The 25,700-nt window shown below is 42.3% G+C and overlaps 1 protein-coding gene across 2 annotated transcripts in view; it reads left to right on the forward strand.

The window, feature by feature from the left end:
- Window positions 1–25,700, forward strand: part of aqr (aquarius intron-binding spliceosomal factor) — a 41,269-nt gene that overhangs the window by 15,055 nt on the left and 514 nt on the right. For both annotated transcript variants that reach the window (XM_088432646.1, XM_088432647.1), the window contains exons 20-35: window positions 2,309–2,478; window positions 3,108–3,349; window positions 3,439–3,588; window positions 4,215–4,284; window positions 5,619–5,729; window positions 5,805–5,914; window positions 10,306–10,441; window positions 11,932–12,141; window positions 14,787–14,924; window positions 15,007–15,078; window positions 16,997–17,184; window positions 17,268–17,439; window positions 19,566–19,736; window positions 22,137–22,222; window positions 24,359–24,533; window positions 25,488–25,598. In XM_088432646.1, coding sequence (XP_088288772.1) covers window positions 2,309–2,478; window positions 3,108–3,349; window positions 3,439–3,588; window positions 4,215–4,284; window positions 5,619–5,729; window positions 5,805–5,914; window positions 10,306–10,441; window positions 11,932–12,141; window positions 14,787–14,924; window positions 15,007–15,078; window positions 16,997–17,184; window positions 17,268–17,439; window positions 19,566–19,736; window positions 22,137–22,222; window positions 24,359–24,533; window positions 25,488–25,598 — 2,312 coding nt within the window. The remainder of the gene's footprint in view (window positions 1–2,308; window positions 2,479–3,107; window positions 3,350–3,438; window positions 3,589–4,214; window positions 4,285–5,618; window positions 5,730–5,804; window positions 5,915–10,305; window positions 10,442–11,931; window positions 12,142–14,786; window positions 14,925–15,006; window positions 15,079–16,996; window positions 17,185–17,267; window positions 17,440–19,565; window positions 19,737–22,136; window positions 22,223–24,358; window positions 24,534–25,487; window positions 25,599–25,700) is intronic.

Below are 25,700 nucleotides of genomic sequence, written 5' to 3' on the forward strand. Positions count from 1 at the left end.
TTGTTAGGGAGGTAGAAAAAGAAGGTCAAACACACCTTGAAGTGGACACTGATTGGCTGTCGTGTTTTGTGTAACCTGATAGGCTCCTGTTGTGGGTGGGAGGGCAAGGTCAGAGGCAAATGGAAGACATACAAAATGGAGGAGCATAATTGTAAATTTAACTTTAAAAAATGTCCCAACGCCAAGTCTAATAATGGTATTGTGCAATGAATTCTTTGTAAGAAAAACCAGTTTAGCTTACCACATAAATGCAAAGCAACCAGCTCCACCTGCAGCCACAACAAAGATGCTAAAGTTGCGGGCCATGGCAAAGCTCTTTGCTAAAAATAAACTTTTTAAATATGAGAAGCCTAACCACGTGTTGTGAAGTAGTTTCCACCCAATTATTTAATCTTATTCCACTTTTTGAGTTACACTGTATGAATCAGACAAAGAAAATACTTTTTACTTTTTAAAACACTAATTGTGTAGCTTCCCTAGAAAGCAAAATCTGCATCAGTAACATGATGATATGATATGTATTTCTTTCCCCGCCAGCGCATGCTGTTCCTGGCTCACACCGAATATCGCCGGCAGCTATCGGTGTTTATTTTGCACTTACCGTTTGTCAGAGCACGTATCTGTGGTTTGCCCTCGCCCTTCTTTCTTGTTTGCATTAAATATGTAGCGGGCAGAGTTTTTTTTTTTTTCCTCAAAAATAGTCAGCTGGCTGGAGGAAAATGCCCAACCTTTTAGATCCAACCCCGCCTGGGGTGATAAAGAAATAGCTCGGCGAACTGGGTGTTGAGCATGTGTCACGTAGATCATTGTATGCTTGGTGATAAAGTGTAGTGTGTGTAGGGTACACATTTATAGCGTTTACACCGGTGTTTTACTCAAATACATGATTGTTGTGATTATTATGTTGCTACACTGGATATGTATACACATATGTATACACTATACACTACACTATGCATATGTGATTAGATTAATATCTGGCTCGTTGCTGTAGCTTGAATCCAGACTATTTTTTACATTATTGTGCGTGTCTTATGAGATTGCGCAATACCCTCTGAGAATGTAAAGTAGCCTGCGTTGGTGTTGATTAGTTGCTGCAGTGATAGTTTAAATCAGTGAAGCCCAGCTACCCAAAGTGTTATCCGCCACGGTAAGGGTGTCACTTACACTTTTTTTTTTTTTTTGCCTGAAGGATTTGACAATCCCAGCACAGCCGCGCACATAAACACACGCAGACACAGACATGCAAACACACAACAGGAGGTCAACCGGATTGTGTGGCGGTCTCCCCCAACCCCCCCCCCCCCGCACGCCCCAATGCGCCACACATGAATCCGCAGACATCCATCAGTGAGCTGCCCTCCATATACCTCGCAGCCTCTCGCCGCGTGGCCGCCTGTCAGGCCCTGCATCCACATTCCTCATCCTAAAAAAGGCAAAGCACTGCAGGAATATCAGGCCAGGGAGGGTTGTTTGTAAGAACTACTGCAGCCATCTTGCATGTGAGGGTCATGCTTCTTCTGTTGCACAGTAACTATTCACCAGAAATGTCATTGCAGTCGTGCTTGGTTGCTATTCTACTCGTCAAGTCATTGTCACATTTGTAAATATACTGCTAGAAAGGGTAAAAAATATATATATATATATATACATATATATATATATATACATACATATATATATATATATATATATATATATATATATATATATGTGTGTGTGTGTATATCACACTTAAGTTGTTTGTCTTATTACTCATACTGCTGTACAGTAAGATATAATCTCGATACCATATGAGTGACATAATTCAATGGTCACTCGTTAGCTGAGCTATTTACAAGGTACTTGTAGTGTTTATAGCACCTCGTCAGTTGGCTTCCAATATAGGTGACACAAATCCATGCCGGTCACTTATTGGTCATGCTGATTCCTCAAAGTCATACCATTGTATGTACAGTAAGGATACATGCTAAAGTTAGATGTTTATTGTGCCTTAGCTTTTGTGGCAGTGGTTTGTTTACTTGGTGCCCTCAGTCTGTACTCGGGTAACATTACAATACAGGAGACACCTGTTGAAAAAAGTCATTTTTTTATAGTTGTATGTTCCATATAGCCTGATTATTGTTGGATTTTTTTGATGGTGAATTGTGCCATGAAGCACAATACACACACACGCACACATACATACACATATATATATATATGTATATAACACACACACACACTTGGCTTCACCTTTAACAACTTAACATCCCCCACACACTCAGACACACACACTTTATATTACTGTCAAAATGTCGTTCTACAGGTCCCGAACCGAAGCCCAAGCTACGGGGTGACTCAAGAACGTTCCGCGTCTGGCTGGACCCCAACCAATACCAGCAGGACATGACCAGCAGCATTCAGGCGAGCACAGAGGACCCGTACGAGACCTTCAACATCATTATGAGGCGCAAGCCCAAGGAGAATAACTTCAAGGTTTGGATGCTCGTGCCATTGCTTCTCGGCGGCACTTTTTATATCGGTTGTAGCCGTAAGGTTGGGGCCAAGGCATCTCTGAGATTACGACCCACTCAAGGCCCTTCTCGGTGGAAGCTTAGTGTAGGAACCCTTCTTTCAAAGATAAAGGCTTATTAAGGTTAAGAAGAGGCAAAGTCCCAATGTTTTTATGTAGGTCAAGTTAAGTTTAAACCCCGCCAGAACTTGTGCGTCAAACCCCACCTCGTGTTTTTATTTGAAAGCTACTCAACTGGGGCTTTGTTAAATCTGCCATTTTCCAACACGGGGAGCATTAAACCTGCCTTTTTCCTACCCACACCAAACAAACGACAGATGTTTTTTTTTTTTTTTTTGCAAGGCCTTAGGAGCTGATGGGTATTCACCGAACATTGTTCTGCTTCTTTGATGTTTAGCACACATAAAAGCAAACATGTTTCCTTCTCGCTGATTGACGCAGCAGGCGGGAGGCGCCGTTGAAGCTCATTAAAACCAAATTGACAGATGTACAAGTATCACGTCGTCCCATCAAAGCCTCCTGTGAGATGTCGCTCCGAAAACACTAAACCCTTTCAATTACCTGTCTTTCTCCTGGATGCCTGTCACACTAGGCCGTTCTGGAGACCATCAGAAACCTGATGAACACCGAGTGCGTCGTCCCAGACTGGCTCCATGACATCATACTCGGTTACGGCGACCCAGGCAGCGCCCACTACTCCAAAATGCCCAATCAGATCTCTACCTTGGACTTCAATGACACCTTTCTGTCCTTGGACCACCTGCGCTCCTGCTTCCCCGGTTCATCCATTAAGGTCGCCGGAGAGAACCCTGAACTGCACGTTCCACCGTTCAGGTGAATAAAAAATGTTTGTTTTATTGGAAAAAAAACAAAAAAACATTTAAACATTTATCTTATTCATGCTTTGGTTGCTGTCTTACAAGAATAAAGTTTCCAATCGCAAACCAAACTGACAAAGGAAAGAAAAGGAAGGCAAATGATGAAGTCAAGGAGGGAGAGGAGGACCAATCTATGATTGTTGAGCCCTATGTCACGCCAAACCGTGGGCCCTACCCTTATAACCAGCCCAAGAGGTGAGCCATTTTTTCACTACCTTGCAATCGCTCAGCTTGACTTGGCTCAAAACATTTTAAATGGTATAACAAGAAACTGGGAAAACCATGCCACATTCAACCATCAGTTAAAACATGATGCTAAAGTAATGCCCTGTAACATAGTAGCCTCATATTAGCCCTTTTTATGCTTGTGATAGCATGTTTTGGTTTATTGCAATCACTGCTTGCTGTTTCTCCTCAGAAATTGCTATGAAATATAAATAATGCATCCCTCATTTGCTATTGGCTAGGCGCACTAAAATAAATAAGCATGCATGTTCTCAAAAATTACAAAAATGCCCTGAAGACAAATCACCTCTTACAAATCACCTTTTTATGTAAAGCTAATGTTAGCAAATGTTTATTCTAGTCATTTATGGCCATGTATCCTTAGACAGTAAGTTTCAGTGACACTAATGTTATGCTAATGTTAGCATGTTTTCTTTTTTTAATGAATTTTTAGTCGTGGATCCTAAGACATGTCATCATCTAGCTGCCTTTTACATTGCTCCATCTTTGGTGTTTCTGAATTGCACTTTCTAATTTCAACCTTAAATGGCTTTATACTGTCTGACTAATTACCTGCCTTAATACCATCATTCCAGGAACACAATTCACTTCACGCCTACTCAGATCGAAGCCATCCGAGCCGGCATGCAGCCAGGGCTCACCATGGTAAGTTGCTTGATATTGACCTGTTTAAATGCCACATCCTCCAAACATTATAGTGCCGTGGGAAGGGTTTTTTTTTTTTTGGCAACCCCAGTCTCTGAAGTGGACATTCTAGTGGATTTGCACATCTATAATAGAAACTGTCCCACTCAGCTCGCCTTGACCACACCATTCCAGCCCACTACTTGAGTTTCTACGGGTATTCGTAACCATTTTAGCGATGAATAACAGTGTTATGATTGGTCTTGAAGGAAGGATGTGGTTAAGTCATGAAACGGCCAAACACCCTCCCTTTGTGGCAGTTGTGACGGTCATTAGAAGTAACAGTAAACACACGGCGGTCGTCTCTTCAGCCGCCTGCCTCCACTTTCATGTCTGCTGATTACACGCTGATTTATTCGGGAAAGCTAAATTGCACTCATTATTTTCCAGCAGAAATGACTCACCTGAGATGCGTAGATGACTTTTATTTTCTTTGTAACAACAGCCCCCCTGCTAAAATGAGCTTTATTTTATGCTGATGGGAGGCCTCAAGGATACTGATGCATCGTTTAGCTTCCAAACGGAGTGGTAACTCTCAGGACAAACAGAATATGTTACAGGATGTTTTGAAGAGAAATGGACCTCATTGACGTCAGTGTCAAATTGGTGCAGTCATCAAAACCATTATGAATTGTACTGCCAATGTTTTAAGTCATACTGTAAGATTCGGAAACTCTTACTCCAAATGTACCATGAGATATAAACCACAAACAAGGAATGGGCGAGTAACTATACAAAGGTTTTGGGTTTTATTACAATAGGTTTTATGTCAGGATATTCACAATGACAACCGTTACTAGTTTCAAGATGCTCTTTTTGTGCAGTTTTACAAACAGAAACTCGAAATTACAAATTAGAAATACGGTAGTTTTTTCTTTAAATTTATCAGTATTATTTTTAAGTGAGCATCTTTGTAACAAAAAATCTACTGGTATCAGTACTTGTGGCCTCAAACATTGCTATCCGAAACAGTTAAGTATGAGTGGAAACTCATTTTTACAACATTAGACTTGAATGAAAATGGCTTAAGGACTCTTTGATTTTGAAAAAATATACTGGCATTCACATACAATATGTTCAGAACTCTCCACTAACAACCCAGGCTAAATGTGTTACTCTTTCCACACATACCAAGATGTTAGCTTGGCAATCGAGATGAAACACTTCAATCATAACCTACTTCCATCAGAGCAGTCACTACTTTCCCTCAATTACTGAGTATCTGTTCACAAAAAAAAAAAAAAGACAGACTTTTGTGAATAAGAACTAATATCCCTTCTCATCTTTGTCTCCAGGTTGTCGGACCACCAGGTACCGGCAAGACCGACGTCGCCGTCCAGATCATATCCAACATCTACCACAACTTTCCCGATCAGAGGACGCTCATTGTCACACACTCCAACCAGGTTAGCCCTCCGTTGTTTACATGACCTGACGAATAAAGTTTGCTCCCTTTATGTACAGTTTCTCTCGTCCACCAGGCTCTGAACCAGCTGTTTGAAAAGATCATGGCCCTGGACATTGACGAGCGCCACCTCCTGCGTCTTGGCCACGGAGAAGAGGAGCTGGAGACCGAGAAGGACTTCAGCAGGTGAGGACGGACAAGGCGGCGATGACACGCCATAGATACCGGCGGATGCCGTCTATGCAAACAAACTTCTAACTATCTTAGAACTCAATCAGAGCCAACATACACACACATGCACTTACCCAGCTGCCCGCACGCATAACGGGTCAGAGTCAAAACAGAAACAGAGCCACCCGATACTCCCATATGTGTGTCTTGGTGAGACGTCCTCGGCCTTTTAGACTTCTCCCGCCAGTTAACCCAGTCATTAGCACTTTCGTCACTACTCCAACTGCCAAGCACTCGCTAGTACATTAGTGGGAAAACTACGGCCCAAAAGCCACATATAGCCTGCTTTGATTTCAAGTCTGGCCCACTAAGCATTTATCCGATCAGATGTTCTTTAATATCTGTTGCAACAATCTAAACATTGTTGCCTGATTTATTTATTTATTTTGTGTAGTATAGATTTTAATTGATTTCACGTTTGTCTAACATGTTTGTTATCGAAGTAATTAGTTGAGAAATTATAGCTAATATCATCAAACATAAGTAGGAATGATTTATATTTATATGAATGGAGTGAAAGCTATACTTTGTTGTGTCGCTATATCACGGTTCACTTAGTCTTTTATTTTTGACCCAAAACAAAATACAGATTTCATGTGTTTATTTACTTTGCAACAAAAACAAAATACAAAAGGGGAGAAGAAAAGCAAAAACGAAATAAATGAAAGTTGAATCTCTCGGGATAAATGAGGGAACACTACTATCAGTCCTCCTTCACCTCGCGTGCAAGTCTAATAGAACTGTAATGTTGGCACTAAAACCTCTGCTATACATTAAGGCTCCTTTTGATTAATTATTCACCAAGTATTTTACGGCACCGGCACAATGAGTGAGTGTACTTGACAGTGTAATCATACAAATATAAAGACATGATGGACTACATGTCAGGATCTAAAAGCATTAGAATATTAGATCAATTTTTCAGCCTGTCATTTTGGAGGAGCTGGTTAACCCTTAAAGGTTTTAGTGCACGGCTTCTGAATTAATAAGTGACAATTCAGGACATTTTATTCAAGGCAAGGAATGTCAATATAATATCTGAATGTGTGAACTTTAACAACCAAGTAAATCTTTTGCACACTGTAAAATTCCATACGTGTCTTTATCGCTTGGTGTTATTTCCGTAGCTGGAAAAGTTCTGGTGCTTTGGTAGTTAGGATGGTGTGAGCGGTGGCTCATTTGCATGCATGGCGTTACCATGACTACGACAAGTGAGTTATGTGCAACATGGCGAGCGGTAGTAAAGAATCTTGTGGGAAGATAAAGGTTTCTCAAAAAAGAGCATTAATTGTATTTTCAACACCTAACCGACAAATTCCACTTTATTTGCATAAATGGTGCATGCAGCAGACTACATAAATACTTTTTGTTTTTAAAACTGTATTCTCATAACATTAATATCACTTTGTGGTTAAAAATACAATGAATGCTTTTACTTTCTGGTTACAGGGGGTTGCTAATCATGTAGCTGCCCAGCTAGCTACGGCACTGGTTGTCCTGTTAACAAAAGTTGTTGTTGTCGCACCCTCCAAAGTGGAGAAAATGGAAAATTAGGCCACAGTCTTGATTAAGGGTGGATAAGTCCGATCCTGCAGAGCCACAATCCAACCCGTTTTCCATGTTTCCCTTCAATCAACTCAACTGATTCAAACGATCGGCTCTTCAGCATGATTCGCAGATTCCTGATAACAACTCTGATTTGGTGTGTTGGTTGAAAGGAAACATCAAAAATAGGATTTTTCTCTCTGGGATCGGACTTGGCCACCCCTCTTCTTGATCGCTGGGTTAGGTCAATGAAATCATGTCACATGTCATGTTAGTCAGATGCTGAATTGTTTAATTTCGAAAAAAATAATCATTTCTCCTCAAATATGAGGCACTTACTTGCCTTTACGTGTTTTTTTTTTCCATGCAGCCTTTGAAACTAAATAGGCCAGTGCCATTGAGTATTAACATTTTTATGCTGTTACTATTTAAAGATCTCTTATAGGTGACCTTGTTAATTACAACCTTATCCATCTGTAGCGCAGAGCAAATTGCCCCCTATAGCTGGAGAAAGGTTGGGGGCAGGGCGGGTTATGCATGTGCAAGCCCGTTTTGTGTATGCGCGTTGTTCAGAATGAACATAGCTCTCGCTTATGAATAGCTGATAGTAAATTATGCAGAGAAAAAAGGTGGGGGGGTACATGAAAAGAGCGCTCTCGCTAGTAGCGTTTAATGCGATCGCCGCCTGCCTGTGGACGCCTCGTAATGACGTGCGAGTGCCTCTGCTCCTTCCACCCGGATGACACCCAGCACCAGAGAGTTTTAATTAACACGACGTATGCAGGAAAAGAAAACGGAAGGCAGTAAGAAAGGAGAACGCCTAACAAATGGGATGTGAATGCCTGGTATATTTCTTTCCATTTTAATTAGATTGTCAGATTAGATCACAGTCCAAATTTGCAGCGATTCTAAAGGTGCGGTATGCGGGCTCCCACGAGCGGAGTTCAGTTGTATTTAACTTTGTTTTTAAACATTTACCTCGGACTCTTGCTAATAAACCTTCGTGTGCAGTATTTTCAAATGTAATCAAAATTAGCATTGAGGGAAGTGTATGGACTAAATATATCCAATGTTGCAAAAAGTTACTTGTATTGCCCTCTGTGAGAGCGTCTGCATCACAGGTGAGTTCTCTTGGGTATCAAGGTCACGTCCCATTTTTTGTAATTAGTGAAGCAAAGAGAGGTGTAGCGAGGTCGTAGTCTTTTTAGTCATGTGCTGACTGAGGGTCTTTGCATGGTCTAAAAATAGCGTAACCTCTATGAACCCTCCCGCTTCCTGTCTGTGTGTGCTTAATACCACTTTCCGATTGCGCGGCGTTAACACTCATCAGCTACCTGCATGAGGCCGAGCTCACACGGCCAAGGGCGCTTCTAGCGGCAGGGGTTGAGGCTTGTGGAGCTCCCTGACAGGCAAGACATTGCACATTTGAACAGGATTTTATTCACACATATATTCAAGAGAAGCAGAACCCTTTTTCTCGGTTATAGGCATCCTATCAGCTCAAATTGTAAGTAGCATCTAAACTATTAACATGCACAAGAACATTCAGGTAACTTCTCCCATTGCAATTCAGAGAAAAGCGGCACTGTTTTTGACCAACTGAAATGTTTATTTAGGGGGGAAAAAGTGCTCATACTTTACTCATACTGAACCCAGTAACACAAACAGATACAATTAAACAATGTGGACAGGTAATGATAATAGATTTTTAGTTGTTAGTATTTTAGTAGATTTTTAGTAGTTACTGATTGGTAAAAATTTAAGAAATATCCTATATGTTCGGGTTTAAATTAGGTACAGTTTTTTTCTTGTTTTTTTGCTGAGGTTCTATTCCCCAAAATAGCTGCAATAAGTGTAATTCATGAACTATGTTTTTCCCCTCATTTATTATTATTGTTTTTTTTATTACAGATGTTTCTTTCATTTTTAATTTACCGGTATATTTATTGTACACATTCATTTAATATTTTTCATGTATTATTTCTAAAAACTGCATCCATTAATATACAAGCTGCAATAAGTGGAATTCATGAAGTAGAGGTTGATTTAATTTAGAATTTTTATTGTACATATTATTTATTTATCCGGTAATTTTTCATGTATTGTTTTTTTTCATGTATTTTCTTTAAAAATGGCATACATTAAAAAAACAAGATGCAATAAGTGGAATTCATAGAGCTGAGGTTGACTATTTAGATGTTTTTATTGTATGTATTGTTTATTCAATAATTTTTAATCCATTGTTTATTTTTCATGTATTTTAAAAGGGCATACTTTAGAGAAAAAAAGTTACAATAAATGGGATTCATGAAGTAGAGGTTGATTCCCCATTTATGTTTTTTGTTTATTAAAAATATCAGTTTTAATTCATATTTTTATTCATTATATATTTTCATTATTTTTGCATACATAAAAAAATTAAAAGTAAACATGATAGGGGTGCCAAGATTAAATTGAAGGGGGCTTAAGCCCCCCAAAAATGGGCGATAAGCACCCATGCAAACAGCCCTCATAGTTGCGCTAAACACAGCTTGTAATACTACAAGAACAGTAATTGCGCAAATAATGTTTTTTGTTCTAAAACAATATATTTTTAAAAATTGTCATTTGATTATGAAAGTAACTCAATTTGTTGTATTATTCAAAGAATCCAAGTGCATTTTGTCAAGCACAACAGTCCATATTATTGCGATAAAATGTTGCTATTTTACATTCACCTAAAATCAATACAGTATTACCTTGATAGAGCTGCATATCCCCAAGTTGGTTTTCAAACTTACTGTGACGCTGTGGGTGTGCAGGTACGGCCGGGTGAACTACGTCCTGGCCCGACGACTGGAGCTCCTGGCGGAGGTGGGGCGGTTCCAGGAGAGCTTAGGCGTCCCCGGTGATGTTTCCTACACCTGCGAGACGGCGGGACACTTCTACCTCTACCAGGTCGGCTATTGCTTTCATGCCGTGGGAGCACCTGTGTCATGTGACTTGGGTTGAGGGCTTTAGCACACTGTAGTTTTTCTGACTGATGTGAAATTTTCTGCTCCCATCTTCTGGCAAAATGGCTGAAGCATATCAATTACCAAAAAAAAAAAAAAAACACACACACAACCAATCGACAACTCGAATTGAGCGCTCGTCAGTCAAGGACTCCATTTATCACAATTGTGTTCTCGGTGGTTATTTAAGATTGCCCGACCGAACCCTCGAGCCAACTTGATAAAGTTGCTTTCCGCAGAGGGTTGCTGGTATTTTTAGACTGAGGCTGCCTGCTGGTCGGTTGAAGCCGCTTTATTAGGTTCACAGCTGGAGCAACCCCCCCCAAGAGTGTGCCGATCTGCTCTCATTTGGCTTAGAAAAATAAAAAAAAGTTCAAGGCAAGTTGTCTGATGTAGCGTTTAGAGTGGGCAGAGATGTGCGTGTGGGCTTTCAGATGGATCCATTCGACGTTTCACTGCTGCTTGTTTTTTTTTTTTTGTGCGTCTGTGTTTAGAGGCCATATGGAGTATAATTGAAATAATTCTTCTATATTTTGTACATCATATGAGTTGTCGAGGGTGAGGGTTAGTACCATGGTATGACTCAAAAGTAAAAGAAACAAAGTTTTATTTCACTTATAATTGAAAAATATGTTGCAATAACGCCCCTTTTGACGGAATACTTTTGAGCCTCTGAAAATAGACATACAGTACATCTCTTTTTGTTGAAACTCAAATCAAAGCTTGTTAAGAATATTGGTTGTTTTTACTCAAAATCCTTTAGACCTGCATTGAATATATAACCAATTAATTGACAGCTAATGGATTAACCAATTAATCAATCACCATTTTTGAAAGGGATTTCCCAATCACAATTTTGCATCCATCTCAGTTAAGACTCCCCTAATTTGTAGAATCTGACAATATTGAGACTCAATCCGATACCTTCATTATATGTTCATCTAAACTGTCATTTTTTTTTTTTTTTTTACAAAAAACAAATTCTATATGGTTAGTGGAGAGCACTTTAAACATTTTAATTGTTACATGACACAGGCCAAAAACCAAAGTTAAGTTAACCAAAGTTCTCAGAATTTCACCTGCTTTGCTATATTTGTGTTTGATCAAAAATATTTTCAATCATTTACCCCTTTCTTTGGATGTTGTTTTTATAATTTTGCCCTTTTTTTTCCTGACATGTTACAGACCAAACCTGTAACTGAATTATAGTTGTTTCTTCATTTTCAATTTTCATTAATTACCTGCTTTTGAATAGATGGATGAACATTTTATGTGAATTTTTTTTTAATTAGATTAATTGATTAAATGACAAATGATCTGCACTTTCATGTATATTAAAATAATATATTAAAATCCACTTCAGTCATTGAGCAGTCCCTCTGGCCTAGATATGCATTTTGCGTCCTGTAACATCGGCGCCATGTCCTCTTGCAGGTGATCTCCCGTTGGGAAGAGTACCTCAGAAAAGTGAAGCCCAAAGCGGGCGCGGAAACGAACGCGGAGGCCGTGGCGGCGCTCTTCCCCTTCCACAAGTACTTCTCCAACGCCCCCCAGCCCGTGTTCAAAGGCCGCTCCTACGAGGAGGACATGGACATCGCCGAGGGCTGCTTCCGACACATTAAGAAGATATTTACCCAGCTGGAGGTAAGAAGGTCACGCTCGTAAACAAACACGCACGTACATTCTGCAATGACAGTGTTATTTATAGAACCACAATTACAGCGGCGCTCATTCATGTGACCGCAGCAACAAATAACCGACGTGAATGTGTAATCAGCGATACAGTGGAGAGCCTCATCGACTGGCCAGTCGAGAGTAAATCATCACAATGTCGTATTGGCTTCTTGTGGTTGTGATTTGGTTTTATTTAGTTATGTCATTACATGGAACATTATTCGGGATGCTGTACCTGTATATTACACTTAAAGCAATGCTTGCATCAAAGGTTGTTAACTTTTACAGTGCCAAGCGTTATCCAAAAAGGGAACCTCCAGAGCAGGGGTGTCAAACTCATTTTTATCGTGGGCCACATTTTAGTTCTACTTTCTGTCAGAGGGCCAGAATAAATTTTAAGTGCGTTTGTCACACAACATAAAATTGTTTTTTGAAGACTACTTGCAGGTATAAGACGTTAAGCTAGAAGCTAGTTTGTATTTGGCTTGATCTACAGAAGCAGTATGCTGGACTTTAGCGCTTCCCTCTGCGGTTTCCTAAAAGATTCTGGCGATGCATCTCTGTTAGTGGATCGCTGAATTCGCCGTCAAACGATGTTGAATCCTATAAAATACTGCACAAATGATGCCAACCATAGATGCAGCATCCTTCTTAGAATCTACTCGGCCAACTTTCTGTCTCCATTGTTTGGAGACTACCACAAGATGGAACTTGCCGGATTGTGAACAAATTTAAAGATGATCGCTCGGGTTATGCTCTTCTGTCTTGTTTTTTTCTGGTTCTGCTCTCAGTTGGCTTTATATTAAGATGAGCAATGGCCACATTCATTCAAAAAGAACATTTTTACATGGCGAGAATTCTTGTCTACGCATTGAAAGAGTTAATATTTCTGCAAGCCAAGAGTGACTGGACCTGACAGGATGAAGCGGGATGGCCTTATTTAGAATAATAGTGACCAATATTGCTGACATAGAACTGTTTGTGTCAAGTGATGGTTTGGGTTTAACACGTTAAAAGTTTGCAATATGATACAGATGACACCGTTTAAATCTATCAGCTATTGCCTATAGCTACAGTCTGTCAAGACCATTTTGGCTAAAAGGCAGCGAAGACGCTATCTTTCCACAATCAAAGTTGCTTCCATTGAAGCCTTGGCAGAGGTCTCTCCAAGTTTCCTCCCTTTTTTCCACTTTTACCATTTCCTCTTCACAGTATTCCTTTAGAGATAACAATAACATATCAGATTTATGGGAACAGCGAGGAGGCCCTGCGAAAAAGCAATAAAGGCGTTATTGACCGGAGGTAATATCCCAACATGCCTGGTGACCTTGATTTATCCGGCTGGCCCCGTCACCTCTCCTCCCTCCCTTCACCCCTCCTCCCTCGGCCTCGCCCATGCAGCAGCAGCACGCCCACTCGCCAGAGGCAGGCATCGCTGCTGAATTTGCATATTTGTCTGCCGTGTACAAGTTCCTCAACACAGAATGGTTACCGTTGGAGGCTACAACTTGCTTCCTTACAGAACAACATACTGTAAGATGAAATAGCTGCACCTCTTTTAATTCTGCCCTAAAAGAGATTTTTCAAATGTTATTCGAGTGCCCTAAAGAGAAAAATAAGTAAATGAATAAATACTCATTTGTGAGTTAGCATATTTACTTTTTACTATTCACAAATTAACCTTTTCATTTTTTTCTGGGAAAATATATTCAGCCATTTGCTCAAAATCTCATTCGTAGTATTCACCTATATTTGTGAAACATATGATGATGCAAAAGCCCTTTATAATAGGGAAGTAGTAAGACAGACGACATTTGGACCAGAGCCTCAAGGGTTTAAAAAAAAAATAAATAAAAGATCTCATAAATATCTGACTTTTTGATTGGTTTGATATTTAGACTAAACTAGTAACAATTCAAATATGTACAACCCAACGTGTGGTTGCGCTTCTTTTTCCCCATTCCGGCTGAGTTTCCTTCTTCGCTTACACAGATAATGTGATTTGTCCGGCGATAACCACCCACTCACACCTTATCTTGGGCGAGCATCGCGATCGTATCGCGTCCGTGGGGTCAATCAGCGATAGCCACTCTGTTGCACTTCATCATGACATAGAGCAGTGTGTGCTAAGACTTTGGGACAAAAAGATATTTTTTTTACCCGCCATTTTTAGGGTAGAACCTTTAAAAATAAAATATATCCAAAATTATCCATTCCTAGGTAAGAATATTGCCACCAAAAAGACTTTCTGGGAGCCTTAACATGTCAACATTCATGACTATAATAAGTATAGAATATGTGTAAGAAACTAATTACTAATATTAAATCAAGCAAACAAATTGCCCAGTATTTCACCATGTCCATAGGGGTCTCAATGTTAAAGTGGCACTTTCTTCTTTGTTGGGTTATTACCCAGTAGTTATCAATGTCATCCATCACCGAGAATAGCAATCCCCCCGTCCGTCATTCTTCGAAGCAATCATCTATCATTTTGTCATCGTCGCCTCCTGAAAAGTAAAGTTGGATTGTTGGATGGCATCCAAACAAAAGTGATGTCTCCGGTGACCAATTTGTTTTCAAGTCGTGACTGATCTTGCGTCCTTCTGCCCGGCTAGGAGTTCAGGGCCTTTGAGCTGCTCAGGAGCGGACTGGACCGCACCAAATACCTGCTGGTGAAGGAAGCCAAAATCATCGCCATGACCTGCACGCACGCCGCCCTCAAACGTCACGATCTGGTGGAGCTGGGATTCAAGGTGAGGCTACCGGGCCCCTCTTGTGGTTATGTTGCTCAAAAGCTCACCGATGTTAATTCAAGTCACTAATTGTCACCGTTAGTATGACAACATCCTGATGGAGGAAGCAGCTCAAATTCTGGAGATCGAGACCTTCATCCCACTTCTCTTGCAGGTACACTTATCTTTTAATGCTCTTGCGGTTCGTGAGATTTTAATAGGATTTCTGCAAAATAATTAATCGCTGACAAACTATGCATTTCCCCTTTCAAATTCAGAGCAAATTAATTGGAAAATGAAGGACATTATTGGTGAATTTTTTAGTGACACCTTTGCGAAACCTTGTATGTCTTTCGTATGGTTGAGCATTGTCATTAGTGACTCAATTATCCAGCAGACAATCCAAAAATAAAACAGATGATGTTACACGATGTATTTCCTGGAATTGCTGAATAAAATCACACCTAGAGATCCCGCCACAAATGTAGTTCCAAAGATTTCATAAAACATGGATGACACAGCTTGCTTTCTTTCATTCTATCTTTCTTTCTTTCTTTCTTTCAATCCACCAAAATTGCTTTGTTATTCAGAGTGCTTGACTGAATTAATACTTCACCGTCGGTGCGTCATTGAAAAAAATGTTGAAAACCACTCCTCTATTGCACTATTTCTCCAAATGTGCCATTAGTGGCGCTATGGCTAGAAATAATCTTTAGCGTATATATAAAAAAAAAAAATCCACATATCGGTCAGGCACAGGCAATGTATCTGCCACGATTAATGCGATCACTTCTCTCGGCAGTTATTAATGATAACGGCCACCTCGCAGAGTGGAAATAATGCGAAGGAGCAGAAATAAAACATAAATCCAAACGTAAGTATCCTTCCAAGTGAAGTCTTTATGGGTCCGGAGCACTGCCCGCCCCTCAAATTTAGGCCGAGCGCCACGACGGCCATCATCAAGCCTCCCACCACCTGACTCTCTACGTTCATTAGGGCCTGAGTGATGGGCACCAGGCGGAGTAATGACGCTTGTCTTCGGTACTTGCGCCTAATTGTCCGCGATAGCGCTAATGTCTGTTTACAGATGAGATCATTAAGCACATCAGCCCGCGCAACAACCACGCCAGAGCTTCTCGTCTCCTTAGATGTGCTTTGTTTTTTCCCTTCCCCAATGAATGAGTGAGTCATACTTGCTTGCCAGGTGCACGTCAAAGAAAAATCTAATCCTTCGTTGTTTCCCCGCTCACTGTAAAGCAAGGTTCAAATTCTAGAAATTACAACAGACACGGGCACATCTGAATGACCATGCTTTAATTTCGGAAATATGAGAGATTAGTCTCTAAATTATTCACGCAAATTAATCCGAGATTTTCACGTGGTACTCAGATCCCAAAATGTTTCAGTGATTTTAAACCTGCTTGTTAATTTTGTGTAAGCGCTTATCAACTTACCATTTCTGCGAATGAGTTGAATGTGCATTTAAGTTTGAGTCAGACTTCACGCTGTTGCAAGGTATCCGAGCACACAGGTCCTCAGATTTTCGCGTTCAAAGCTCCATTCCTCCGCCCTGCAGGAGGCAGTGTTCCTCTGTTTCCGTTGAATGTGAACAATGTTTTTGTGTGTCTTGTTTATAATTGGAAAAAAAAGATACGGAAAGCAAATCTTAACCTGGGCTTCTATTATGTGTTTATTTAGTACAATTCAGGAAACATTCCAAGCTTTAAATCTGGTTCCCTTGAACTAACGCTGCCTTGATAAAAAGCTGTTTTTCTATTGATGATTTTTCTTCTTCTATGCCACTAAAGCGGCAGCGACCCATAGAAGTATACTGCATGAAGGCAAGCTTGAGGGAAAGAAATCAGGGTTGTATTTTCTTTCCTGACTTGTTTTCCAAACATAAATGTACGTTTTGGGTGACACAAATTTAGGAACAATTCATGTACTTTAAACAAACCGTCTTGTACTTGTGCCTGTACTTTTGGTATGCATGTTGTCGTGGCGACTGAGATTTAAAGCTTTCATGTCCGATTGCGTCTGAATCTTGAACATCATAGCCGGTGCTCATTAAATAATTCTTTCTGCATCGGCAGAACCCAGAGGACGGTTACAGCAGGCTGAAACGTTGGATCATGATCGGCGACCACCACCAGCTCCCCCCCGTCATCAAAAACATGGCCTTCCAAAAGTACTCCAACATGGAGCAGTCGCTTTTCACTCGTTTCGTCCGCCTCGGCGTGCCCACCGTTGACCTGGACGCGCAAGGACGTGCTCGCGCTAGGTCAGTCGTCCAATGGGACCTTCGTGATTTTGTGGCGGCGTTTCATCATTCTAACAAGAGTCCGTGTCGCTTTGCTCTTCCAGTTTGTGTAACTTGTACAACTGGCGCTACAAGCACCTGGGGAACTTGCCGCATGTCCAGCAAATGCCCGAGTTCCAGGTACCCAATCCGGGCTTGACCTTTGACTTCCAGCTCATAAATGTGGAGGACTTCAACGGCGTGGGCGAGTCGGAGCCCAACCCTTACTTCTACCAGGTCTGTACAACCATCCCTCCAAATGTTTTCTGTTCACTATAGGGCTATTCTTCTTTGGCTTTGTAAACCCCTTTGGATTTTAATTCAACTTGGTGTATTTGGTGCTAGTAAGGTCAAATTATTGATCACAAGGGCTTTTCCAACAATACCTGTTTTGTCAAGATTAACCCAGTAGGTCCCAACAAATAAGGTTTCAAATGAAGACGGCCACGCCCTTTTTTGAAAAATGTCAATTTGGCTAGTTGTAGCTTCTAAACCCCAACTCGGATTGACTTAGAATTTTAAATTTTGTATTGCGCCATCATTATCAATAAGTACACTAACTTTCTTTATCATCAAAACCGTACTTTGTTTTTCATTGATTCAGAAGATGTGGTGGAAATGCAGACTTTCTTAAATGATCATTGAGAGAACAGCATTCATAAACAGAAGTCATTCCTCTAATGCTTCACCAGCACACAGGCCACAGCAACTCTATTTACTATGACAGCCGTAAAATGTAAATTAGATGAATTGTTTGTAATTTATGCATGCACAATTTAAAAAAAAAAAAAAACAGAAAGTGACAAATTATATTTTCCAGCAGCCTTGGTTACAAAACGCTACACTGGCGCGAAATCATGAGTCTCCGCGCCAACCGAGAAATTCAAACGTCCCCTTCCCCTAAATGCATTACGCAAATGTCATGAAGGATGCGATTGTTCCAAAATGCAGACCATGTGCACTTCTCGAGGCTGCGGGTCACATGAACCTCCACTCCGTTTGACTGTTGCCATTTGCGCTCTCCTCAAGGGAATCACCCGCGATCCCTGACTCACACAGGCGCAGACACACTGGACACAAGAAATACAGTTAGCGCAATGTCCTGACGTGCACCCTCAAAAATATGCAGTTCATCTCGGGGGGAAAAAATGTCTTTCTCTCTCGTACTTCAAACGAACTGTCTTGTATTTTTGGTATGGGTCCCTCACATAGTGTTTCCGCACAAAACATCGATCATTTGAAAATCTTTAATAATCTAATTTTATTGAACCCTTTGCAAGTTTTGAATCTCCCCTTCTTTTCCTTTGGCGTCATTTTCCCCAGGTTTCAAGTGGCCTTGGGCTCCATTGGCTTGACCTTGTTATTAGGACTAGGCAGTTCTCATGAGAGATATGCTAATGAATCCACATCTATAATTAAAAGGGACCGGCAGAGTCATAAATAACCGCCTCATGTGTACTTATAGCGCACATAAAAGGCAAACGTGTTTGATTCTTCGTCTGTGATCGTAGCTTGAGTTACCTAGCTGGATAGCGTGGAAGGTAATGTCGCTACAATAGCAGCCTCGGCGGCGGGCTAGAAAGATCGTCTGAACGGGCGCTTTTTGGACGCAGAGCGCGAACAAAGGCTGTCACACTTTGTGAGGTGTGACTCCGGTGCGGCTGGATGCAGAACTGTTGATGAGGCTGCATCGATAATTAGCAAAGATGTCAGGCTGCAGTGCTGCCTTCATTGAAACGGAATGAATAATGGATACCGCCAGCCACCCTTTGCGGTTTTTTGTTTTGTTTTTCCAATCACAATTGAAGGGCGAAGAATTAGTCCAGTTTGAATTGGGTACAGAAAGAATTTTGGACAAAGCAACGTAAAAAACGTAAAAAAAGATCCCTGCAGATGAGAAATTCTATAGGTATTACCTTTGGAATTAAAAAAAAAAAAACACTTTGTAACACATAACTCAAAGCTTTGGACAATAAGGCTGGAGATGGAAAAGTCAACCAAGTCGGGTAGTCAACTTTGCGCCACTGTTTTCTATGGAGCAGTTGTAGAAGGGTTTGGGATCATTTCCAATTCAAAAGAAGAGTGACAACAATAAACACATTTTTTATTATTTCTGATTGGAAAAGTCATACTGTAGCAGTACTTTGGGGGTAAAAAAAAAACATGCAAGGACCATCTTGACTTACTGCTCCATTTCTCGTCTTGCACCATCTGGTGGATGAATGGCAGATGCGCTTTGTGTACTTGAAACCACCTATTGATTTCACTTTTGTAGCAATCAGTGTAAAATGCCAAAACGGTTTTGACGTTTTGAAATAATAAACATACCATAACTTTTTCTCTTCCTGATTTTTCCTTCACAGAACTTGGCAGAGGCTGAATATTCAGTGGCTCTGTTTATGTACATGCGTCTGTTGGGCTACCCGGCCGACCGCATCAGCATCCTCACAACCTACAACGGGCAGAAGCACCTGATCCGAGACGTCATTAACCAGCGCTGCGCCGGGAACCACTTCTTCGGACAGCCCAACAAGGTATGAGGCATCCTGTTTGTTTTTATGTAATTTGAGGCGTTAAGTATTCCGCAATTTCCACAATCAATTGCACTCATTTTAGCCCCTTTTTACCACGCATTCCCTGCAAATTAGTGCATAACAGTTGCCGTTCCTACTGATCACTTTTGAACAAATCAGGCTGACTGAAATGTGTTTGTGGTCGTCCCTCGTTTCATTGACCATTATCTATGGTCTTCTACGTTTATATTTGTCCAAACAGAAAGATAATATACGGAAGTGCAGGTTGCTCTGAATACTTTTGAATCACTCATGTGGTAAGATTTTGGTTTTGCAGTTGAAGGTTGGTCAAATATTCTCAAGTAAGACAAAGACAATTTGTCTTTTGTGTTTACATTTGAATGCTAGCTTATGGTTACATTTGCACGCTAGTTTCCTGATTTGCTTGATTAAAAGAAATAACCTTAAAAACTGCAATTATTTTATTAGAGTATATTGCAAAGCCTCATCTCACTTTCATGGACTCAATCTCGTGAGTCTCGTGGAATTTTTACCTCGTGCCATCCCTAAAAAATATTTGAGTGCCTGTTGATGTCAGCTTTTTTTTTTTTTTTTTGGGTTGGTGCGTGGGGCATTTTGGTTTTGGCTTTTGCTCAGCATTCACATGACTGTCATCTCCGTCCGTGTCTTTTAAAAGTCTTTTGTCGTGACGGGCAGTCAGCAATTGTGCTTGGTCATGCTAAATGTCCCGCAACGTTATCCGACTGCCGCTGTCGTTGGCTTTAGTCAGTATGCGTGCCTCCTGACAAGCTGACGGGCCGGGAGATCTGCCGAGGAGAAAGAAAGATGGCCGCAGAAGGAGACGGACATTTAAAAGGTCGCCGAGCCCGAGCTTCGGCTCCGCCGTGTACCGGCCGTGCGTCGTCGGGGCCGAAACCCAGAAAATGTCAGCGGCCGGCCCGCGTCGCTGGAACGAGTTTAATTAGAAAGCCCGTTTTGTTCCTGCGTCCAAAACGAGCCGAGAATATTTTCTGGCGTTCAACTCGACACAGTAAAACCGATAGTACCTATCTTAGTTCATCGAAAATCATTTTTCGCGTGTCTGTTGCTAGCCAAAACAGCAGCAGCGCTATTTTCTTTTTTGCCTGGAATAAATGAAATTGCAAATTGTCCTAAAATTCTCAGAAGTCAACCGGAATGTCGTTTGTAACCCGCTTGGATGGTGTGACTTTGTAGAGCGCACGCATGCCATCCCCCAACCGGAGCCGTCGTAGACCAGCGCATTGTTGCCTCTGGTGCTGCACCTGTTCCGCACAGCAACAAGAGACCTAAATAATACCGCTTTGCTATCATGTTAGACCTGTCGCTCTACTCGCGCTGGTTTTCTAGCTCCTTTTTTTATCGATTTATTGATTTTAGTTGGTTACTTGGTGTTCCCTTAATACATTGGGGTCACTCTCCTGCAGATTTTCACCTATGACAATAACGTTTTTTGCAGGTTTATGTCATTATTTTTCCTGTATTTTTTTCCCTTTTATGTCAACCTCTATGACACGCATTTTCATTTATGACCATATCTACTGCAGCTTTACCTCTTGGATATTTTTCCTGCGTCTGTCGGCCAAAAATATATATATAAAAATGTATTTTAAAAAACATGGTTGGTGAGTTACTGTTTACACAAGTTCAGTGCAGAAGCCTCAATTTGGGGGAAACAGTATGAAAAAAAAAATCTGTTGGTCAGCAGGCTATTGGCAGCATATACCAATATAAGTAAGTTAGGTAGGTAATTTGTCAGGGTGTTTAGCTCATTTTTGTCAAATTTAGACGGTTGCAGAGGCTAAAATTGCGGGTGGCTTAAGGTTGGAGAGTTCAACTAAACTCATGTATCAGAATACAATATGTGTTGCTTCCCGTACTTGCACTTTCCTACATTTCAAATGTTGTTGTGCTTCTCCGTTTTATGTAAGACTTCCAAGTATCCTTGGTGCAGACTCTCAGCGTGACGGGATTACCACCGTGTCGAAGCAAATTGGCTGACTCGTGTTACCCCTTTTTTGCCACCACTTTTTCACTGCTCTTGTTAAAAAAAAAAAATAATAAAAAAAACCATAATCTGTGATCCGGTAGCAGCAGCCCGGGCTCCCTCCTGAGTCTCCGGGGTCCAGGTAAGAGGCAAAGTGGCGGCAAATGCCCCTGTAAGCCGTCTTAGAGACGGCGGTGTGTCACACGGCGATAACACCCGCACAAACGCAGACACCTTCTTGTATCTGCGGCGAAGGATTTTTTTTTTTTTTCCCCCTTGAGCTAAATCCCACGGCTGAGCTAAAATGCACTCTCATTTACTTTGCATAGGAATCAGCTCAGGCGCTTTTATTAGAGAAGGCCGCTCAATAATAACGCCGCGGCGTGTCTTTGCAGGTGACGACCGTCGACAGGTTCCAAGGTCAGCAAAACGACTACATCATCCTCTCATTGGTCCGAACCAAAGCCGTTGGACATCTCAGGTAATGATAACAAATAGGAAAGCATATTCTGTATTTCCTCACAGTTGTTCTCTTGTTTCGTATGCATTATTCACACGATCCCCCCCCGCTCCCGAGCCGCCACGAGGTCTCGTGTCGTACGGCTAGATAATTGAGACGGAACCCAACAATACTTGGCTGGCCCCAGGCTAGAATATGCCGTCTACCTGCACAGTGGGCTGCTTTGGCTCAGCCACTTTCACCCACGCTCGCGCTGCACTGTCAGCAAAAAGAAGCCAGCCAGACAATAAGTCATCCTCTTTCGCAGTTAAACACATGCCCCCACTCTTTGCTGCGGGGAAACTCTTAAATCTCTATTCCCGATGTAAGCAAGGAAACAACAAAAAACGCGGAGGGCCGCGGGATAAACACATTTAGCCGGCTGCTTGAGATTGTCTCCTACCGCCCGCGACACCTTTTCATCCGCTTGCTGGATGCTTTTTAGGCCTTGCGTTACGAGTGGCAATAGAACGGGGGGGGGGGGGGGCTTAAAAGAGGACTAACGTCAAAATAGTTACGCGTATGTCAAGGTTGAAATCAAAATTTAAAAATATGATGAGGAAAAAAAAAGACAATTGAGGCAGAACGGGCGGAACAAATAAGTTATAGTGTGAAATTTACAGTACATTTTAAGTCGCAGCTTTTTACCTCACGATTTACGCTGCGTTTTTTTTGTTTGTTTTTTTTTACTCGCCACCAGGTGGCGATCCGCTGGTACAGCAAGTCTGTCAATTTGTGGAAGAACGATCAAATAGAACTAAAAAGATCCAGATCAGTGGTGGTTTGAATGGATTTGGTTTTCAAAAAGAGTTTTAAAATTAGCGTGTCAAAAAATATAAATATCAATACCACCTTTCTGCATAAATATCTAATGTTCGGACCTGCGTTTTTGGCTCGTTTGTTCCTTTTCTTTGTTAACCACAGAAAATGCTTAAGCTACATAAGGCAATTTCTGCAATCATGCCATGTCAAGTTTTGTTTTGTTTTTTGCCTATTTTGGGATGGCCTCCTCCTGACATGCTGCTGAGTCCTGTCTAAAATGTCCCCCCCATTTTTTTTTTCCATCCCTAACTCTCCCCTCCTGGCTATGTTCTGCCGTGACAACCACAGGAGGTATAGCCGACCATATGACGAGCCAACCCTTTGCTTTCATGGGGGGGGGGGGGCATTCCTGCACATACAAACACGGCTTGACAGGGATGCAGACACAATCTGACTTTGGCACACACACACACACACACGCAGCGCTGGTCCACTTTGCCCTGGCGTGTCACACAGCGCTGCCCAGGTGGGCGTCTCTCGGTCCGTGCCATGTCCACGGGCTACGGCGCTCCGATTGGCTCGTCCCCTCACATGCCTACGTCCTGATTGGTCGTAGCCGTCGCACTTTGTCTCGGTAGAGTTTTGCGGGTCCCCCTCGATTGGCTTCACAAGGGCTGCATCTTCATCGTGCAGTCGGAAGACATTAATCCTCTTAATCAGATGGACATATTGCGCATTCTGTTGACAAAAAAAACATGACGGCGTGCCAGACTCCTCTCCATCAAAGCAAAGCTTGCCCCTGGAATACCCGCCAGAGCCCCCCCCCCGCTCCACCGCCAAATGTTCAGACGTGCTATAAGCACAAAATGAGCTGGTTAATGGGCCTCATTCAAGTTGCTCCATTAAGCTCCCAGAATGCTTCAAAACCACTCAAATGTCAGTCGCGAGGGCCTAAAGGCGCAATAATCCTCACTTGGACCAGAAGCAAATCAACTTTGTATCTATTCCGACATACCCCCAAACTTATCCGATTTGTCTTGTTTGTACCAGTTTTCACCATTTGACATAACGTTCCGGAAATGAAAATGACCCGTCCGTGTCCAAAACGCCAACAGTTTGTGCTTTTGGAGTGGCCATTTCTGGGCTCCTAATTAGATGAGGAAACATGTGTCTGAAATCTGTCGCAATTGGAAGCCCCGAGTAGCCATGCCAAATAACGCTTTCTAAATGGCAAATATTGCATTCTTTATGCGGCGAATGGCAGAGGGGCAATGGACCCTTGTAACGGGCGTTTTTTCTTCATCCAAAAGATGCCGCTTTTTCTTCCCATGTCTCACGAACGCTCTCTCTCTTCAGGGACGTGAGGCGACTGGTGGTGGCCATGTCCCGAGCTCGGCTGGGCTTATACATCTTCGCCCGGGTGGCGCTCTTCCAGAACTGCTTCGAGCTGACGCCCGCCTTCAACCAGTTGACAGAGCGCCCCCTGCAGCTGCACATCCGGCCGCATGAGTACTACAGCCAGGAGCAGCCGGTACAGTGGGTGGATGGGCAGAAGGAATTAAGGACGGACGACATAATGATGGATGGATGGAAAGAATGATAGCTGGAAAAAGGAAAGGAATAATGGATGGATGGGAGACATGGCGGATGGATGAAAGGAAAGAATGATAGATGGAAGGACGGAAAGGTGGATGGATGATGGAAAGAATGATAGCTGGAAAAAGGAAAGGAATAATGGATGGATGGGAGACATGAAGGATGGAAGGAAAGAGAACGTAGAATGATGGACGGACAGAAGAAATGAAGGATGGAAGGAATAAATGAAAAAATGGTGGATGGGAGGGAAGAAAGGATGGATGAAGGAAGGAAAGAATGATAGATGGAAGGAAGGAACGGTGGATGGATGGATGGATGGAAAAAGGAAAAGAATAATGGATGGATGGAAGGAAGCAAGGAAAAGGATCTGTACACTGGCGCTTTGGTGTTGACTTGCCGCCGTGCAGTCATTGAAGTCTGGCATTTAGCACGCTTGGGAAAGTAGGGACCTGGGCTATAATTAACCCCAAGTGTACCCCCTCCCCCCCCAAGGTCAGATGGCAAACCCCCGCAATCTCCCAAAAGCCCCGCCGCAGCCGTCGTCTACTTCAGAACGTCTAGCGCGTGTCCTAAATGCGCCCGGGGTCTCGCGCACTTCCCGTGAGCGGCGGAGAGTGGCGGGCGGGCGGGCGGGCCGGCGGGCCGGCTTTCTTTGGGCACGCAGATGCGGCCCCTCGCCTAAGCGCTGGGTCAAGCTGGTCCCCGCCTTCAAGCGGACGCACATTCCAAGTCTGGTGTCGTCTGGCGCGCCGCGCCGAGCTGTCGCAGTAAACAATTGAGGGCTTGCGCCGGCCCGTGAAAAATATCAAGAGTCCGTCTTGCGCGGCACGTCGTCACCTGTGAAAATATGACGTCAACGCCTCCTTTGATCCATCCCTTTACCTTCCAGAGAGATGCCTCGGCGCAGCCGGACCACGTGGTCCAAAACATGCCCGAGATGGCCAACCTGGTGTACAACATGTACATGCACAGGATGCAGACTTCGCAAAAGTACAAACAGGTAATACGATTTGCTCTTTTCCTATGAAAACTCAAAATATTTCGACTTTTACAGCGCACGCGAAGCGGATTCTGGCGCCCATATTTGAACCGTCGCTTTTCA

The sequence above is a fragment of the Hippichthys cyanospilos genome, chromosome 14 (genome assembly GCF_059441005.1).
Source record: "Hippichthys cyanospilos isolate Australia breed blue-spotted pipefish chromosome 14, RoL_Hcya_1.0, whole genome shotgun sequence".
NCBI classification, from domain to species: domain Eukaryota; kingdom Metazoa; phylum Chordata; class Actinopteri; order Syngnathiformes; family Syngnathidae; genus Hippichthys; species Hippichthys cyanospilos.